The sequence below is a fragment of the Lampetra planeri genome, chromosome 30 (genome assembly GCF_965212315.1).
Source record: "Lampetra planeri chromosome 30, kcLamPlan1.2.h2, whole genome shotgun sequence".
NCBI classification, from domain to species: domain Eukaryota; kingdom Metazoa; phylum Chordata; class Hyperoartia; order Petromyzontiformes; family Petromyzontidae; genus Lampetra; species Lampetra planeri.
This window is the reverse complement of record NC_136136.1, coordinates 5,477,852-5,498,044: the sequence shown is the minus strand read 5'-3', so window position 1 is coordinate 5,498,044 and position 20,193 is coordinate 5,477,852. Positions and strand designations below refer to the sequence as shown.

The 20,193-nt window shown below is 44.5% G+C and overlaps 2 protein-coding genes across 2 annotated transcripts in view; one reads left to right on the top strand and one right to left on the bottom strand.

The window, feature by feature from the left end:
* The window catches only part of LOC144728845 (uncharacterized), a 109,063-nt gene extending 97,569 nt beyond the window's left edge, over positions 1-11,494 (bottom strand). Inside the window, exon 1 of the mRNA XM_078608532.1 lies at positions 11,388-11,494. The gene's annotated coding sequence lies outside the window, so the exon portion shown is untranslated. The remainder of the gene's footprint in view (positions 1-11,387) is intronic.
* A 3,504-nt stretch (positions 11,495-14,998) lies between these two features.
* The window catches only part of FANCM (FA complementation group M), a 57,572-nt gene continuing 52,377 nt past the window's right edge, over positions 14,999-20,193 (top strand). Inside the window, exons 1-4 of the mRNA XM_078608527.1 lie at positions 14,999-16,291; positions 17,394-17,566; positions 18,381-18,458; positions 19,300-19,458. Coding sequence (XP_078464653.1) covers positions 15,589-16,291; positions 17,394-17,566; positions 18,381-18,458; positions 19,300-19,458 — 1,113 coding nt within the window. The 5' untranslated portion in view covers positions 14,999-15,588. The remainder of the gene's footprint in view (positions 16,292-17,393; positions 17,567-18,380; positions 18,459-19,299; positions 19,459-20,193) is intronic.

The window sequence follows — 20,193 nt, the reverse complement described above, 5'->3', positions numbered from 1 at the left end:
ATATCAAATATTGCATTTTCAATAAAAACTGCAGAAGAAAAATATTAAATAAATGTGGATATCTACATAAAATTATATTATAAACACACTATCCTAAAAATACAGCACCATATTTTAACACTAAAGCAGTCCCTGACTCGCAACAACTTGCAATCATAAGTGACAGAGTTAATTTTGGGTAAAATCAATGAAAATGGGGTATGCTTTGCTCTATCACATCTCATGTGATAGAGCAAATCTGAGATCAGATTTGGAATCAGCACCCTGAAATTAGTCTAAAACAGCTACAAAAGTCCAGGCCACAAAAAAATATTTTTTTTTTGTTGACCAGTGTTATTTTATTTAATCGAATATCTACCCTAACACTACCCATAATTAAACTAATGGAACATATACTGTATCCAAATGTTTATTAATACCATTAAACATTTTAACATTAATTGTTAACAGAAAGCATTCACTTACGAATGTTCATTCACAGTGTATTTAGTCTTCTTGGTTCTTTCGGTAAAGTCACGTAGAAGGGAAGTAATAAAATAATAAAAATAAAACATAATAAAACAATTCTCACGACGTTTCGGCCACAACGCAAGCAGCCGTCCTCTTCGCCTGAGGACGGCTGCTTGCGTTGTGGCCGAAACGTCGTGAAAATTGTTTTATTATGTTTTATTTTTATTATTTTATTACTTCCCTTCTACGTGACTTTACCGAAAGAACCAAGAAGATGAATCCCTGCAGTCACGAAAGCTTTAAATCGAAAAGTGTATTTAGTTTTCATCCCTATAATCCGGGGACTGCCTGTACTTAGTTTTCATCCCTAACCCACCGAGTGAGCCATAATGGTCTAGGTTTCTCAGAAGGAAGGAAATATATAAACATCTGATATGATGGGATAACTTTTACAAACATTTGTTTAGATTATTTAGATTATTTTGCTGTAAAAATTTCTATAAGATAAACCAGTTTATTAAGCTATCATTTATTGCCAAGTTGCTCCTGAATGAGAAGCTCATAGCTCAGTGGTTTTACCTGATAAGATAAAAAATAGTTTCGTTTTATTTGTAAATATTTGCTATACTTTTCACTGTCAAGTTTTTGTATTATTTGTTGTTGTATCATTCTGACCTGACCCGACTCATCGGATTCCTGCTGTATAAATAAATATTCTGATAAGAGTTAACAGAAAGATTTTGTTTGTCCCAACATTGTCTATCATGTGACTGTCATATAAGTAACCGTCTGTTTTTTGTTGGACCGAAATTATCTGAAGCTACATGTTGTGTAGACTCAGTGTTTGTGTAGATGTGATAGTTTTAAAGATGGTATGCTAGGCTTTTAAGTCTCTGCCAGTAGGTTGTCTATGTATTGGTGCTACGTCACTGCGCTTGAGCGCTTCCAACAGCACTGCCTCCATCAAATCCAGGGGATCAAGTGGGAAGATCTCTGCACCAATGCAAGTGTCCTCCTCCATGCTGACACCACCAGCATTGAAGCAATACTTTTTAAAAAACAACTCCGATGGACTGGCCACTGCTTCCGCATACCTCAGAACTGCCTTCCCCACCAGATCCTTTTCTCCCAGCTCTCCAATGGGCAGCAGACAAGGGGATTAAGTCCTAACAGGCTAAGGTTCAGACCATCGGGAGATAGTTTAATCCTGCCTTGCCGATTCCGACTGATTCCGTGAGAGTGGCTCAGTCATGCCGATAATAAATCGTTAGTAACTGATCACAGTCTCGGGTGAATTCTGCGAGCGTGTGGGAAGAGCGTGGTGCTGTGTGTGTGCGCTCGTACATGTACGGTCGGCGCTTCACGGGTGCACGCTAGTAATTGATCACAGCCTCGGGTGAACTCTGCGAGTGTGTGTGGAAAACGCATGGTGCTGTGTGTGTGTGCGCTCGTAACGTGGGTGGTCGGTGCTTCCACGGGTGTACGCTTCGTCTTGCTGCTGCGAACCCCCGCACTGCGTGCGGACTAACACCCCTCGCGAACACCTGACCCACAGCCCTTTAAACCACCCGTAACAAAAACCCCCAATCGGCGACCCGGGCGCGAGCAACGTCATTTGCCCTCCAACCCCTGACCCCCCCGTTCAGCGCGTGTGATTGGTGCGCGGGTTTGTGAGGGGAGGCGTCGCGTTTGATTGGCGGAGAGGCAACAGGGTGCTTTCAGGCGGCCGTGAGCCAGTGCCGAGCCAGTGCCGAGCCATGCCCCACAAGCAGGACTCGCGGACTCGCGGGGGTTTGACCCAGGGAGGAGAGCCGGCGGGCGGCAGCCCTTCTCCCGCGAGCGAGGAGCGCAGCAGCAGCTGCTCTCACACGAGTCAGGGATCGGGAGACGGCGGACCCCCTACGGCCGGCGCCCAGCAGGGAGAGGCCTCGGGGGCCAGCGGCCTCAACACATGCTATTGTCGGGCGAACAGGTGCTCACACGTGGGGAAATCCACAAAGAGAGTGAGCCTGCACGTGGTGCCCAATGTGCTTATCATTACCATTGAGCGAATCGATAAGTGGTGTGAAAAATCGACAAGGTGAATTTTACTTGCTACACAGAATGCTTCTATTCAAATTTGATTGCATTCACCATATTTGTTATTTGGACATTGGCTGTACACCGGTGCAATATAACACATCGGTCCTCGTAAAACAGTCTAACATCTAAAACTTGAGCTGACATCCATCTTCCAACTGCTTCTATATTGAGAAATTATTTTGACGCACCCCGCAAGATGTTCCGACTGGGTTTGCGAATCGTGGGAAAATAAATTATAGTAACAAATTTTATTTTTTGTTCTAAGCACTGGTGTCCCACCAATACGTTCATTTGCTCCCCCCTTCTGCCCCTGCTTAGCCAGCACCCTATTTTCCTCTCTTTTAATGCTTGGCCCACCACTGTCTCCTCCCACATCCCTTGTAGGACTTCCTCTTCCCTGAAGAACTCGACATACGGCCGTTCATGTCCAATCAGGTTGTGCACGAGCCAGAACTGTATTCGCTCTACTCAGTGATTGTGCACCACGGGACCACCACCAATAGCGGCCACTACTACTCCTACAACAAGGTGATGTTGTGCATGATAAACAAAAAAACAAATATCCCCCAAAGAGCCTTACTCGACTGTTGGTGCAAGTGCTGTTCATGAGCACCTGTCAAAGCCAGAACAACACAGGAAGGGGGTGGGTGGCCAGCACCACGCCCGGCCGCCTTTGTCCCCTGAGCGGTAATGTTTACATATTGCACCATATACTCATTTGAGGCTGAGTGGACCGAGGGAACGAGGCTCAGGACCGGTTGAGATAATCGTCACTGCTGTTAGTCTTATTTTATTTTTTGTTCTTAGCACTGGTGTCCCACCAATACGTTCATTTGCTCCCCCCTTCTGCCCCTGCTTAGCCAGCACCCTATTTTCCTCTCTTTTAACGCTTGGCTCACCACTGTCTCCTCCCTCATCCCTCGTAGGAGTTCCTCTTCCCAGAACAACTCAACATGCGGCTGGTCATGTCCAATCAGGTTGTGCACGAGCCGGAACATTATTCGCTCTACTCGGTCATTGTGCACCACAGGACCACCACCAATAGCGGTCACTACTTCTCGTACAACAAGGTGGCGTGTTGCATGACTGCGTGGAAACGCCAACTCGCGGTTGCCCCTACCAATGCAAACAAGTTTTCTGAGCGGCGATGGGAGAGAGGTTCTCCCTCGCGTTAAAAATGCCAAAAAGAATTAAAAAGCACAATTACTGCTGCACAACCACATCCTGAACAATGTGATGTCCTTTTCTCCCCCCCTACCCCAATATGTGCAGTTACTACTATAGTCAGTAGATACTACTACAGTCAGTAGATACTACTACAGTTAGTATATACTGCTGTAGTCAGTATATACGACTATAGTCAGTGGATACTACTGTAGTGCCAGATACTACTATAGTCACTAGATACTATAGTCCGTAGATACTACTAGTCAGTAGGTACGACAATAGTCAGATACAACTACAGTCAGCAGATACTACTATAGAGTCAGCAGATACTACTAGTAAACAGATACTACTATAGTCAGTGGATACTACTATAGTCAGTAAATACGACTGTAGAGCCAGATACTAATGTAGTGACATAAGAAGGGAGGGGCTGCTGGGGGCTCTGGGTTCCCAGGGGGTCCAGACGCTTAAGCCTCTGGGCGCCAGGCGTTGGGTTCCCAGGCGCTTAAGCCTTTTGGCGCCGCCAACGGGGGGGGGGGGCTGTGTGTGCTCTGTGGGATGTCTGGTGGCGCACACGGCCCCACCCCTCGTTGGACTAGGCATAAAAAGGGGAGCTCCCTAGACGATCGGGGCCAGTTGTAACTCAAGACCCAAGACCCACGACCAGCCATCTGAAGACCCTGGGATGTTGTGAGAGCGAGTGGTGGGACTCTGGAACTCCCGACTCTACGACCTTGGGAGGGCGAGTTCCAGAGCGTAGCCAGAGTAGAGTATCTAGGCTGTGTACCTAGGCTGTGTACCTAGGCTGTAACAGAGTATCAGGACTGTTGGAGTGTTGTGTTGTAATAAAGAAGTTACCTCTACAAGTGTCTCCGGAACCCGTTACACTAGTATAGTCAGTAGTTTCTACTATAGTCAGTAGATACTACTACTACTGTCAGTAGATACTACTATAGAGTCAGTAGATATTACTATAGTTAGTAGATACTATAGTCAGTAGATACTACTAGAGTCGGTAGATACTACTTTAGTCAGTATATACTATAGTCATTAGATACTATAGAATCACTAGATGCTACTTTAGAGTCCGTGGGTAATCCTATAAAGTTACTAGATACCAGAGGTGGGACAAAGTCATTGTTATGCAAGTCCAAGTCGAGTCGCAAGTCATCAAATTCATGACTCGAGTCTGACTCGAGTCCAAGTCACATGACTCGAGTCCACATCTCATAGGTGGGACAAAGTCATTGTTATGCAAGTCCAAGTCGAGTCGCAAGTCATCAAATTCATGACTCGAGTCATGTGACTCGAGTCCAAGTCACATGACTCGAGTCCACACCTCTGCTAGATACTACTATTTTATGTAGGGTGTGTAGGATTAAATGCCTACAAAATAAAAATTGGGTGAGGGGAGGGTAAAAAGATTTTTGGAGGGGGGGGGGGGTCAACAATGTTTGGAAACCTTTTAGATCAACTATTTACCCCCACTTTCGGTAACTTTTTGATTCAGCACTTCTGAAAGGCTCTTATAATTTTAACGGACAAATGGACAAACGGAACGTTGGCCTTTCACAAAAGCTTAGTATTTGTGTATGTATATGTTGTGTTTTTAACAGAAGACAAATATATAAATTATACACATGAAGCAAATATTTGAACGAGTATATCTTGGGCAACTGGACAAAAACATCCGTGTAGAAATGTGAATTGCAGCCAGGTGAGCTGAATACGCTTCAAGAATTAATTTAACACTTTACTGAGGATTACAAAATACACCAATTAGTGCCAGTGGGCATCCATTGAGGCCTTCACATGTTTGTTATGCTGGTGCCCCAGACGACGCATTGCCAATCAGACAGGTATCATTGCAATTTTTCCAGTTAATATAAATTAGTAAAGCTACCAAAACTTCTTTATTTGGTCAGGACAATCAATTGTTTTACAAAGTCTGTCTCAATGTCTCCACATATGTGACGATTGGCATAATGGCCCTGGTGTTAACGTTCTGGCCACATACTCAACGTATTATCTCATCAAAAGAAAGAGCTGCCGCAGTAGTTGTTGGAGCTACCCGAGTAGTATGGCTCCCCGAGTATTGGGCGGGGTTACCAGAGTATTGGCCGTGGCAACCTGTGTATTGTTCGGGGCTACTGGAGTAGTAGTGGATAGAGCTACCATAGTTGGCTGGGTTGGAAGAGTAGGTGATGCTTATGAGAAAACTGTTAATGAATAACCGCACGTGTAAACCAGTCACATGGTTAATGGCGACTCGGGAGAAATGCTGTTTGTAACATACGTGCTGTTGCATTTTACAGAGTGACGGTGCTGTTCTTCACAAGATTGCTATTAACCACAATAAATGTGTCTGCCCTCGATTTGGAGCACCTGCCCATGTCCTTCATTTCGAGTGTGCAACATATTTCAAAGCAAATTCTTAAATGTTGTTTGTATTATTAATGTACATATAAAGTCACAATTCAATGGCAATATCATATTATCAGAGTATGTGTTTTGTTTGCATTCTGACCACAAGCATTGTGGTTAATGCAAACATGATTCCTTGTAAAAGGTTTTAGTTTGGTGTTTTAGCATCTTAACACCTGTTTTGTTGCCAGAAAAAAGGGGAAAACCCTATCATCATATTTTGGTACTGGCAAAGGAGGTCCCATTATGTAAATGCTCACCCCAGCTCTCATTACTCTGATAGTGCATTGTCTTTGGGATGTACACCTTTTGGCGTCCTCTGGTCTAACACCGTTTGAGACGAGACTCAAAAGAAGCTGTCGCTGGTGTGGACCAATCAGTTTGAAGGACAATGCATATATTATCAGAGTATGTGTTTTGTTTGCATTCTGACCACAAGCATTGTGGTTAATGCAGACATGATTCCTTGTAAAAGGTTTAAGTTTGGTGTTTTAACATCTTAACACCTGTTTTGTTGCCAGAAAAAATGACAATACATACGTGTTCATTATTGAAATGTGATAATCCACGTGATACAATCCATTGCATGGCATAAAACTACAATTTATTTATTGTAATATGCTTGTGACTTTGCTTATAACTTAAGAACCAAACATAGCAAAAGGATGAGCAATGCACAAAAAAATGTCCCTTTTAGAAATGCAACATTTTACGAGGGTGTGATTTGTCCTGGATAATGTGCAAAAATTAAATTGCCTCAGTAGTTGCGATTTTTTGCTAGATATTAGCCCATTTCCTTCTCTGATTGCGCATATCCAGGCTGTTCTCTTGATATTACCATCTCACCCATGTGACACCACCCAGGGGGAGATTACCATCGCTCTATCTCTCCCATGTGCACGTGTTGGCCCCCCCACACTTGTTGCACTCCAGTACACGGTGTTGTTGCCCACTCCAATATGACGCATAGAAATACGAGTGTATTTAGCTGCCTAATAGATAAAACATATTTAAAATGTTATGAAAAAGGCTGCATGGCTGAGTCAACAATTTAACGATCGCCAAGAATTGCGTTTTTGGGCAAAGTTAGCAAAAAATGTTGATCCTTCAAGGTATCCAACAAGGAGTTCATTCTAAAGATGTCCACCAAACAGGTGTTTACCTAGTCACACTTCAGTCCTACATCGCATCCACCCGAGCAGCAAATATCTGAACGTGGAGCAGAACGGCCTGGTCGATGGCAGTTTTCGTGGCTCCTGGGTTGTCCCGGATGAAATTTACGATGCCCTGCAGGCACTCAGCCTAGGGAGAGGAATACAATGGGGTTACAGGCATGGGATGAAGGGATGAGTACAAATGAGAGACAAGGGGAAGCGGAATGGACAAGATCAATCTGGTGTTAAGTTGCTGGGCTGCGATCATCCCATCAGGTTAGATAATAAGGCCATCAATCAGGAAGTATTTCAGGAATTACAATCAAAATCAACTTAACTATTATGCACGCTTAAATTACAAGCATGCAAAGTGGACCACGAAAAAGTGTGCTCCGTATAGGTGACTGTCCCGGTATGCATGGACAAGCACCTTGTATTTGTCGATGTCAGCCTTGCCTGTCACGCGGTTGTACAGCTCGTACGCGACCCTGCCGGCTGTGATTGCTTGGTATGCTTCACTTGTGGTCTCCTTGCCGGACAACCAGCTCAGCAGCCCCATCTGCTCTCAGGTGTTGGATAGTGGTGGTAGATTTGAAGGAGAGTGAAAAGTTATTGGAGATGTTGGGCAGCTCAGAGGACAAAGCACGGAGTTGGTATCGCCGAGATTCTGGGTTAGATTTCACATAGCTTTGATTAAACTGGATTCTCAAGTGAAGAGGGTTTATGGTTTCAGCCCTGCTACCAATGATTGCACAAACAAGCATCACATTACATTTGGTTCTGCACTTAATTTGGTTGAATTCCAACTTCATCAAAGGGAATACAAATATTGGTTTGACCATCATAGGACAGGTTACTCTCAGGAGTGGGAAAATGCTGCCCCTGAATGTGTGGCCTAAAGGTCACTTGAAAGAATTTCAGAGGTTGCTCTGTTATATCTGCTTCTGTGAGCCATTCTCTAAAACAAATGGTTGCAATGCTTTGAGATAACAATCAGTCCCTCCAGAAAAACGCGATTATGCGATCGCATGATTCCATGCAAAATCAGCCAAAGTCCGCATATTTATGCGAGGGGCGCGTTTTTTCAAATACGCCGCACTTTCGCCGCATAAATTGCAGATTTCCGCGCGCAAAATATGCGGGCTTGCATGATTTCATAATCCCCGCATTTTCGTTGCAAAAAGTCACATATATCTTAGCAGAAAGTTGACAAATGTTGCGTTTACTTCACACAAGCGCAGCCATTTCCCCTGTTGCCATGGGAACGTTATGAAGTGACGTCACTCATTACGCGACATCATTGAAAAGCTGCAAACCCCGCGATGCCAATGAAACCATGATGAAGCCCGCAAATCTTTCTCATTTGCCAGTGGAGCATTTGAGAGGGAGGAGATGGTGGAGGGGGAGGAGATGGACACTGAGGGAGAGGGGATGGAGGATGAGGATGGTGAATGATTGGCCAGTGTTAGAGGCTACGTAGTTAGTTTTATTCAGGAGTTTATGCAACTTTACAGTTGTAAGATTGCACTTTTTTGTTAGTAGTATGTAAATTTACATTACTGTAAGACTGTACTGTTACTGTATTGCTTACGTTACTGTGCACTGAAAACACTTATTTTAACAGAAGATGTCTGTTTTGTATAGCTACCTCTGTAAAACAGGAAGCACACATTTTATTTTTTAATATTTTATTTATTCATTTTTACAGAAGTTGTAGCATATTCATTTTGTAAAGCTACAGAACTTGTTCGACTCAATGTTTTGTAAGTTTGAGCCATCTGTTTGTTAAGGTCTGAAATAAAACAAGATGAGAACTTAAATATTCCCAGCACTTTCTGTGATGTAGTATGCTTGCTTATCATAGGAAGTAATAAGAAATGACTCTTTACATTAAAGTAGTAGCCTAGTGAATAGGGTGTTGGGGGAATCACTTTTTTTTCTCTTTTTCATCAAACCGCAGTTTTTGCAAGTTCCCGCAATTTTTGCAAGTTCCCGCAATTTAATCGCATAAAATTTCATAAATATCCCGCATATTCCATCGCATTTTTTAAGAAAACGTGCCGCATAATCAACGATTTTTGCCCGCAACAATCACCAAAAAACTCCGCGTTTTTCTGGAGGGACTGAACAATGTATTAATCTTATAACGTGACATCATTAGCACAATTGGGATAAAAATGGGGGAAAAGACCAATAATATGAATAAAAGTAATGTTAATGAGGACAAAGTCAGTCCTCTTAAGCAAATCATTGGCATGTAATAATTATTAATTCATTAAATTTAATAAATTAATGAGTGTAATCATCAATTATATCTACGATTCATGAAAATAATATGCCGTTACATTAGGCTAAGGGAGTGAACAAATTATACATAAGTAGATTGAGGGCTGTAAATATATATTTTTACAATGAAATATGTACTCGACTATTGTGTTCCTGAAAGCCATCTTAAATATAAACATCATAGCTTATATGTGTAATGTTATTGTAAATGTGTGTATATACCAGGAGTGGGGAACCTATAGCCCGTGGGCCAAATTACAACCACGACTTCACATCACACAATCCATGAACCCATGAGGCCTTATCACGTCAAAGCGGCCCGCACATGTTATATATCCATTACTTCAAGTATCAGAGCTGCACTATTCTATTCTTGCGTATGGCAATGTTGAGGAGCTAAATGCCAACAGAGGTCTGCTACCCACGGGAGCACTTCAGGAGAAAGCTCGTGTAGTTTTGCTATCCCTCCTCCATTGAAGCTGCCAAAATAGCAGTGGTTTACTTTATGGCCCATAGTTTGTGTATCATGGCCACGACCGCACGCACTCCTGTGATTTTAATTTCCATTCATGAAAGAGATGTGCTCATTGGCCAGTTGATACAGTATTCTGATGTGGTTGATGGTTACCCGAGTATCTTCGTGTCAAAGCTAGGTGTGCAAATGTATGTGTTTATTCTGATCGTCTGCGATGTTCCACACTGTTTACCGGCGTTCTTGGCATGTAAGGGTTCTCTTGAAGTAACATGTGACTGTTAACGTGCAGATTGCTCGTGAAAAGACTTCAAATTCCTATTCTGCCCTCATTAAGGCAAAGATTCCACACTGATGGTGTACAGAACCAACCCAATGGCAGTGCATCAGTACCTGCTGGAGGAGCTCAGCGTTGGACAGACCCCAGGAGGCATCGAAAACCTTGTCCATTCGTCCACAGTTCTACCAGACCCACGCAGTACGTACTTTGGTTGAGTACAGATGCATCGTTTCATCGAATAATATCATACAAAGGCTCACAATACATGCAGCGAATCGAGTAAACATGAAAATGTTCAATGTATGTGAAATCTAAATAGGGAAACCATATCCAACATTACTTCGGCTAATAGAGTAAGCAAGGGTACAAATGGAGACGTAACAAAAGCAAGCAACAATAGAAACGAGATGGTAAAAACGAGAAAAAGACTATTATGAATGAATGTATCGGATCACCGTGGTGGTTAGGTAAATCATTACGCTCTCAGTACATAGTGCTGGTGACGACATTCGACTAAGTCAACTCCAAATGTTTTGCACAGTTTAGTCCGCAGCCCAAGGTGTCATGCCACAGGTTAAGTTTGCACTCTACAGTAAAATGTTAAATTGTACACGGCCGAGTTCACAGCTGTACAGTAGCCATACACAAGCAATTCTACAATGTATGATTTCTCAGTTGCAGTCATTTGGTATAGCCCTGTGAGCCATTCGGCTCTTGAATCGGGTGCAACCTCAACAAACAAAAACACATCTTAAAGTGCAAACAGAAAATCCAAGAAAAGACAGCAAAATATTGCAGAAAAAGCACCGTACACCAACACTGTGTGCAAAAATCCCAGTGGGTGAGGTGGGTTTCTTATATTTTCCATCCAATATAAATATTCCGATTGTGATCATGAAGCCAATCGCCGACACAGGACCTCGCTGGTACGACGGCCATTCACCGATACGGCCTCTCCCTCATCCAGCACAGGTACCTCGCTGAATACAACAGCGAGATAAATAGCCTTTGATAGCCCCCGATATCTGCACCTCCTACATCTCCTCGTTGACAGCAAAGCACAGATGCACACCTTCGTCAATGGTGCAGCGTCAATCGTCTTCCCTTTCGCGGCAGGCAGCTGAGGCCACAGCAGAGCGGACGAGTCAGTCGAGGCTTGGTTGGAGGGTGGATCGATCCAGAGAGAATCGATAATTGTAGAATCGATTCCCGATGGCGCCCACGGTAAGGTGTGCGTAATCGATTCCAGTTTAATTATCAAATGGAATCGATTTCAAATATAGAAAAATACTGTACGCGATTATTTTTGCTGTATTGATTACTGATTTATTATTTAATTGGCAGTCGTTATACATTCCCCTTGTTCGTTATCGATTGAGGTATTAAATGTCACTTGTTACGAATCATAGGCCCCGTCGAATGCATATAACTGTGCGTTGAACCTATTACATACCTTATCAGTGCCTATCTTATTACAGACCAATTAAGATATTATTGGTCCTTTGTAGGATGAACGTTGAGATTTATAAGGGCACGGGATGACCAATGAGATCTGAATTGGTTGGCACATATAAGGGGTTGATAGTTATGTGAACTTGCCCCAAGTGGCTCCACACCCACGAGCTGCAGGAGCGGGGGGGGGGCTCCGTCCACTCAGTGGCGCTGACAAGGCTCACACCACTCAGCAGTCAGCACCGCAAGTGTCGAGGAGTCCCATCCTCGCAGCTCCCCAGTGCAGGATTATCCCAGTAGCAACACATTCCAGGACGGACGATAGCCGCTGGTCGAGACGAACGACGGATTGGAAGCCAAATAACACGCGCACTCGAGATGACGACCATCGCAGAGATGGAGCCCATGCCATCGGATTATGTCCACGTGCTAGGTCAACCAAAATAACAAGAGGATTCCAATTTTTGTTCGAATTCGGTAAAAAAACCATCACTCAATATTTCAAGAGCCGCAATGTAGTGTGGTGGTGAATTCGAGACGGTGGTGGTCCTTAATAAAACACATTCCTGCGGAGGGAGCTGGTAGGAACGTTGGGTTGCTCAGGCAATGGCCAGGGTCAAGGGCGGCGTGGTGTATTCCGCAAATATGCCCGACTGTGAGGGCGGGCACAAGCCGGCGTGAGTAGGTTAAACGTTGAGTTTTATAAGGGCACCACGGGGTGACCAGCCCCTCCCCACCCCCCACCACCCAGCCCCTCCCCACCCAGCCCCTCCCTGCACGACGGACACAATAATCCCCTGTGGGCTGGTGTAACCTGGCGGTTCCTACCAGTAAAAGTAGCTACATGTGCTACCCGCACTTTTCAGGGCCCTGCGCTAAATGCTTTCAAGCTATCAATTCCGGTTCAGTGATTCTGCACTTGCTCTATTACTATAGTACTATACTGCCTTCAACTTTAATGAATGACTGGGTGTTTGTTAGCGATTTGTCGTATTATCTGGCTGCATAGCTAATGAAAAAATACAATGACTTTACTATGCAAGTACATTTTTTTATATTTGCGTTTTTCTTTTATTTAGGACCCCTTTATAATGCTACAGGCCCTGCACTAGCTTAATCCGGCACTGCACCTCCACCCTATTATAAAGCCCCGCAACTTCTTAATACATAAGGATCGTGCCTCACTACATTTCTGCTCGGCGTATTTAGGTTCCGACCCAAAACCCATTAATTCGTTGACCTATGAAGTCAAATTCACTTATAAAGTCAAATACATTTTCTTTAGATGCTGTTGGGAAGTTAATGTAGTGTAAACTCATTTCATATAATGCCGATGTTAATGTACTTCTTTTGACTTCTGCGATTAATACAAACTCCGTTAATTCATCATTGAAATGCATCGCCAATTCCCGTAGCGCCTCTGTGTCTGCTATTTTAAATCTTTGGCTAAATCTTTCCCAGTAAAGCTATTTTGACAACAGTAAAATATTGGAGGTACCCGAGATGGCCTTGTGAGCTGGTGTCGACGAGTAGGAATTACTTCTTCGTCATTTGATCGTCTTCGTTCCTCTTCCATGTCGCCTCTTGTTCTTGCCATTCCTTGCAGGTTCATAAAAAAAAATCGCTGCCACCAAATGTAACGTAGCCTAAATCTTGCTATATATAGGCATAGAAGACGCTGACAATCGTGTATATTTTGTACCCAGAATGGGTAACGCAATTAAATAATATATTACTTCACGATTGTAACAATCGGTAACTTGTTTACACTCCTGTACTTATTTATCCTTTAATTTTCTATGGAGCTCTCACAACCTAGCCACTTGGTCCTCTCCAGGTTTAACTGCCCCCCCAACTACTATTTATATCGACCCTCCTAATCCCTAAATTACCCCAACTGACAGCTTAGTTATTATGGGGGTTAGATCGCGTACATATAAATGTGTCGTTTATATTTAACTAATCTAAACCAAAACGAATATTGTATTATGGATGATTCTAGATTTGAAGTTTTCGTGACTCTTTGGTTTTCTCGGTAAAACAAATCACATTTGTTTTAATTTAGTTGTTTTCATTTTAATTAATTGTATTTTTTACCTACGTGACTTTACCGAAAAAAACAAAGATTGTGGATGATATCGGTCGCGAAAGCCTTCGTGTTAAACTGACAGCCCACGTGGCTGCCCGCTAACTGCCCCCAGTGACAGTCCACGTGGCTGCCCCTGGACTCACAGCCACGAGCTTGCAGGAGCGGTGTGGCCCTGTTCACTCAGCAACAACAAGTCGGGAGTCCATCCCCCCCCCCCCACCAGCAAGCCGTCGTGGTTGCCACCTCTCAACGTCTTTATTAAATCATTTATATTAAGTTCGCTTGCTTTGCTTGCTTGCGCGCTTACGACCGTGCAAATCTTTCGGTCGTTTTTTGACCCACTTCCCGTGATACAATCGAGCTGACATTTTCCACACAGACTCGTTGTGCGTGACAATTAATTTTCGTGAAAAAAGAATTTGCAAAATTTTACACTTTTTAGGAAAAAAAATATATTTAATTACCAATTGCTTAATGGTGGCAGGCAATCATCTGACCCATAGGTGGCAGCCATCTCAAGCCAGAGGACGAAAGGACTCTAGCCGCCACGCATATAAAAGATTTATAGTGAAAAACTTTGTTTTTACGGGTTAATTTTTACATCATCAGGATCGTGCTTCACCACAAATGCAATACTGTATATCAATTATATCACCTGTTGACATTGTTGACGGAAGCACGCGTTGTACCTATCCATACTAACAATTCGAGCGCCACGCTATTTTAAAATGTACACCGGATGAGCGCTGCACCGCGTGGGGACACTTGTCGGCCATATTGGGTAAGGCAACCGCACGAAATCAAGATGGACAAGTAAAACTTAAAAGTTTGTCAATACCACTGCTGGCGCCTAAATAAAACACACATATATATAGAACACGTTTCGGTCAATGACCACTCCACAAATAGACGAGCTATACAGTGTGAATCTCCAAATAACTTGTTTAACAAAGAAATGGGCGGGGGTGGGTGGGGGAGGTTTCCAACAACAACTTTACCGAATATGAATCCTTGCAGTCACGAAAGCTTCAAATCTAGAATTAATTTTAAAATCGTCACTGCTCAGAAGTCTCCCTTCATAAGATGGCGCCCGCCCCTCTCCCCCCCAGCCCTCCCCCCCTATCCCCCCCTCCTCCCCCGTGTCTGCCTGAGCTCGCATGGCTGAGCCGGGGGGGCTCCGCTGGTGATGAGAGAGGAGGAGGAGGCGAGCCGTGGTCACCCTGGAAGCTCCGCAACAAGTCGAGAAAGAACTTGGCAAGTTGGCCGCAGGCTTTGGATGCGTTGCGACGATCTGGAGGATTTGAGAAGGTTCGGTGAGGGAAAGTGTTAAGAGGTCTCATAATAGTGAGTGTGAGATCGATGTCTTCAACACTATTCGAGACATAGGGCGTTGGAGACCTGGATACCTTTAAAGACTCTGCAGGGTTTTGTTGTTGTTGTGGAGGTTCCATCCGAACTGCGTCAAGTCCCAGAGGAGGTTTCTGAGATGTTGGTAGAAGCTGGTGGATCTAACGATGCTGGCAAAGTATTGAGACGGTGATGTTGATGGGTGACCTGGACGTGTTCCAATACCAGCAGGCAACCCGCGTTTGGAGGACCTCATGCTTCCGAAAAGCTTGAACATACCTGAGGTGAGGGCTCTTCGCTGGCGCCTCGTGTCGCCTTTACCGCCTTCATCGTCACGACGACGACAGCCGACGACGATGCACAGGCCGCCTCGGCCATCGCAATTATGAGCGGCCGCAATTCCAAGCAGAAGACTCTCTTCCAGAGCTGGGGGGGCAGGCTGGGTAGCGACAGTGCAGTGGGACCGACGTCGTCTCAAGGAAGGCCATCGTCGTCTCAAGGAAGGCCATCGTCAGCAAAACCATGGACTTCCAAGCGAGGAGCTGGGGTCAGGCGTGGAGCCACGGGGTCCAGGACGCATGCGGGAGACTGGGCTGGGGCAAGCTCTGGTCGGGGGCCGTCGTTATGGACGGGCCCTGAAACCAAAATGGGTCAGACCTCGTTCGGGCAGCAGGTCGAGTTGGGTGGCTACGTTGGCGACGACGACGACGACGACGATGTGTTGATGGTGGCCGCGGCTGAGGTCGAGGCGGCGTCTGGGAGAAACGTGGTGGGACACCAGGAGGTGGAACACCTGCCCGGATTTGACGTGACCTCCGGTGACATCTGGATCTATCCGACAAATTTCCCGGTGCGCGAATACCAATACAGCATCGTTCAGACGGCGCTCTTCAACAACACAATGGTGTGCTTGCCCACCGGCCTGGGCAAGACGTTCATCGCCGCCGTGGTGATGTACAACTTCTATCGGTGGTACCCGTCCGGCAAGATCCTCTTCATGGCTCCCACCAAACCACTGGTGGCACAGCAGATGGAGGCGTGTCACAACGTGATGGGCATCTCGCAGGAGCACATGGCGGAGATGACGGGTGATTATTATTTTGTGTGTTTGTGGATTGCTTCGATGGTGGTGGCGGTGGTTGGTTGGGATGCTAATTATTGAGTGGTTCAGAATCGGAATATTTTTTTTTGTTTAGACTGGAGGAATCCGATGAGCTATGAAACTCTTTTCACAGATGTCCAGTAGGGGGGGTCGGCAAGCTGCAACAACATAAAATAAAATATTTTATACATACGTGACTTTACCGAAAGAACCAAAGAGTATGGATTCCTGCAGTCACGAAAGCTTCAACTCAAGATTGCAACAACAAACTTGGGGAGCGGGGTTTTTTTTGTGGTGGAGGTACCGGTAATGATGGTAATTTTTATGAAGGGTTTCGGAGTGGTGGTCTTTGTGGTAATTGTGGTGTTGGTAATGTTGGTGGGTATAGTTGTGCTGGATATAGATCGTGTCTGCTGATAGAGGATGTGTGTGTAAAATTTACAACTGATGTCATTTTATTATCAGTTTGCATGTTCACCACATGTACGCGTGGTTAATGTCGACTTGATTCCATGCAAAAGGTTTCTACAGTATTTGGTGTTTCAACATGTTAACACCTGATGGTAGGTTTTTACCCTTTTAACTGGTACAAAACTGACACCTTTATTCAAGGCATCATGTTTGCAATGACCACAACACAAGTAGTCAATAAAGCAAACAAAAAGAAGCAACTCTGATAAGGATAATAATATGCACTGTCCTTGAAGTTGATACGCCTTCTGGTGTCATCTGGCCCTACACCAATGGGGACTAGGCTCTAAAGAAAGCCGTCTCGGGTGTGGGCCAATCAACTTCAAGGACAGTGCATATTATTATCCTTATCAGAGTTGCTTCTTTTTGTTTGCTTTATTGACTACTTGTGTTGTGGTCATTGCAAACATGATGCCTTGAATAAAGGTGTCAGTTTTGTACCAGTTAAAAGGGTAAAAACCTACCATCATATTTTGCCACTGGTAAAAGAGATCTCATAATGTTAACACCTGTTTTATTGCCAGAACGGGTAAAACCTATTGTTATTTTGAATACATTGATACTGCCAAAAAAGGTCCCCCAATGTGTCATTTTCCTTGCACGTTTTTCCTCGGCAGGCAGTACCATGGCTTCAAACCGCCAGGCCATCTGGGCGAAGAAGCGGCTCTTCTTCTTGACTCCGCACGTGATGAAGAACGACCTCTGCAGTGAAGCTTGCCCTGCGGCGGCCGTCAAGTGCTTGGTCGTCGATGAAGCCCACAAAGCGATGGGAAACTACTCTTATTGCCAGGTTAGGTCCCATTATCGGAGCTCATTCTTCATTTTGGTTTATACGGCATCGTGAGTAGCTTTTAACTTTTTGATCCCGTGCCTGTGAAAAAAATCTCCTGGAATTTGCTCAGTCTTGTTAGATTTTCGACACTAAGCGGGGATGAGCCTGGATGGTGCTTGGATCGGTGACCATCATGTATCAACGTGGTATTGTAGGTTGCTGTGGATTCTAGATTTGAAGCTTTCGTGACTGCAAGGCATCATATTCTTAGGTTTTTTCGGTAAAGTCACGTAGGTAAAACATCAAAATTAATGAAAATAAAATAAAATAAAAACAAAAATCACGACGTTTCGGAGGCAACACAATTCGGCTGTGACGGTCCCACCTGATGACGGAGACTTGTGTTGCCTCCGAAACGTCGTGATTTTTGTTTTTATTTTATTTTCATTAATTTTGATGTTTTACCTACGTGACTTTACCGAAAAAACCTAAGAATAGAATAGGTTGCTGTGCGGCTATGTTTTCAGCAGACCAAAATCCGATGTAATTTACAATGCCCCTAACATGCTGTTCGCCTTCAAAAACTCATATTGATCATCATGGTGAAGTATGGTCGTTTAACCTGCATGATGCGTATACAGCGTAGGGAGGTCCTCATTCAGCAGTGGATTGACAAAAAGACTACCTTCTGCATGCTAGTTGCTACATGAATCCAAATTGTACTGTTGTAAAACTGCCTTTCGCTCGCTTAAAAAAAAACGTTATGATTACCTTAGATTTCCCGACTGCTGGTTCGTTAACACACGTGCGCTGTACTCGGTGTCCATGGCAGGTGGTGAATCAGCTCGTCGGTTACTCACGCCAGTTCCGCGTCCTTGCTCTGAGCGCGACGCCTGGAAGTGATCGGCAGGTGAGCCTCCCCACCCCACTGGGACACATGCTTTTGTCGACTGTTGGTTCTGCTCTCACTTGAACACCAGAGGGACTTTCTAACACAATCCTGCAGGTCCCGGTTGAAGGGTACCAGGACAGAGAGTTCGGCCGAGGAGCAGCTGGATGATGAACACCGTGTCTTGGACAGGGAAATTGATGATGGATGTTGTGCAGATCGCAAATGACTGCAATAGGTAGAAGGTGTTGATTACTAAAGCATCATTACATACTTGCCAGCTCTACTGATTCGATTAAACCATTTTACCACATACTACTTTGGCAAAGTTTATTCTACTTCTTCATAGCATCAATACAATAACTGTAGTATTTTTTGCTTTTAAAATCTATTTGCAGTAAAACGGTTTAACAATTGGCAGCCTACTGCTTAAATCGGTAGGGTTGCGTCACTGGCGCCCCCACGACCCTGGTTAAAGGGACTGATTATGATGGTGATGATGAATGCTGTGAATTGATTGTCTGCTGGTAATGGTCAGTTCTTGCCGATAACCCAGGACACCCCAGCAGTGTTGTTGGTTAACAAGCGGCGCACTGCTGAGACTTACAAAGTCAAAAACCGGCTTATTGCATGATGAGGTTCGTTTATACCTTCCTGTGTCCGAATTAACAACTAGTAGCAGGATTAGTTAAGTAAATTTTCTTTTTTTTTATTAACACAGCGTGTTAATTTAGTTTTATTTGTGATGATGATGACTGATGGAATATTTAATATATTTTTCAGGTGAATAGTGGCTTGCAAATAATTGCCACTCGTAATTCCAACCGTCCAATTCCGCCTTTATCTCTTTGCGGTGCCGCAGTCTGTTCAGCAGGTTCTAAACAACCTCTTGATCTCGCGTGTGGAGCTGCGCTCTGAGGACTCCCCCGACATCCTGCCCTACTCGCATGAACGTGTCGTCGAGAAGATCGTGGTGGAGCTGGACGAGGAGCTGTCAGCCATCAGGGTGCAGTATCTCAAGGTACAGCCCCCACGATCGTCCCTCTAATGCAGTGTTCTTCATTGCAAGGCCCGCGGGCCATTGGCAACCCCTGGTGGCCTTTGGTGCGGCCTCTGACGTGCGGCCCCCGATAATACACAAATGTGAAAACATCCCATCATGCTGTCAAACTCAGTGGTTGCAAATGTGTGGCAGCCCTCACGCTGATGTCTTATTGCTAAAAGTGGCCCCCCTCTGTAAATTGGTGAAGAACACTGCTCTAGCATCTGCCCGGTGAGGTACGGTCTGTAATGGTCCTCACTAAAGCCAGGCTTTCCGATTATATAACTAATTGTTTACTCTACCAATTAATTATTCATTTAGTGTGCATGTATTCCCACCTCTTCCATGTCCTGTGGCCAACGTAAAAGATAGGCCAAATTACTTGATATAGCTCACTAGTGGAAGCCTTCCCCCTTGAATTTTCTGTAGGGGAGAGTACGTCGATGGGTGTAGAGTGAGTTGAGTGGGGAGAGATGGGCAGGGGGCTCCTGAAGATGGTGAGTGCGATCTTGAAATGGATTCAAGATTGGAGTTGGAAGCCAGTGGAAGGACCGGTGCACTGAAGGGATGTGGTTTCGTTTATGGGTGCGGGTGAGGTTTCTGGCAACCACATTTTGCAAACTAATCCAGACAGATCCTCGTATTTCACGCATATCCTAACTATTCTTTCCCCCTTTCGGGCATGATGATGTCCTCCAGAAAAACGTACTCATG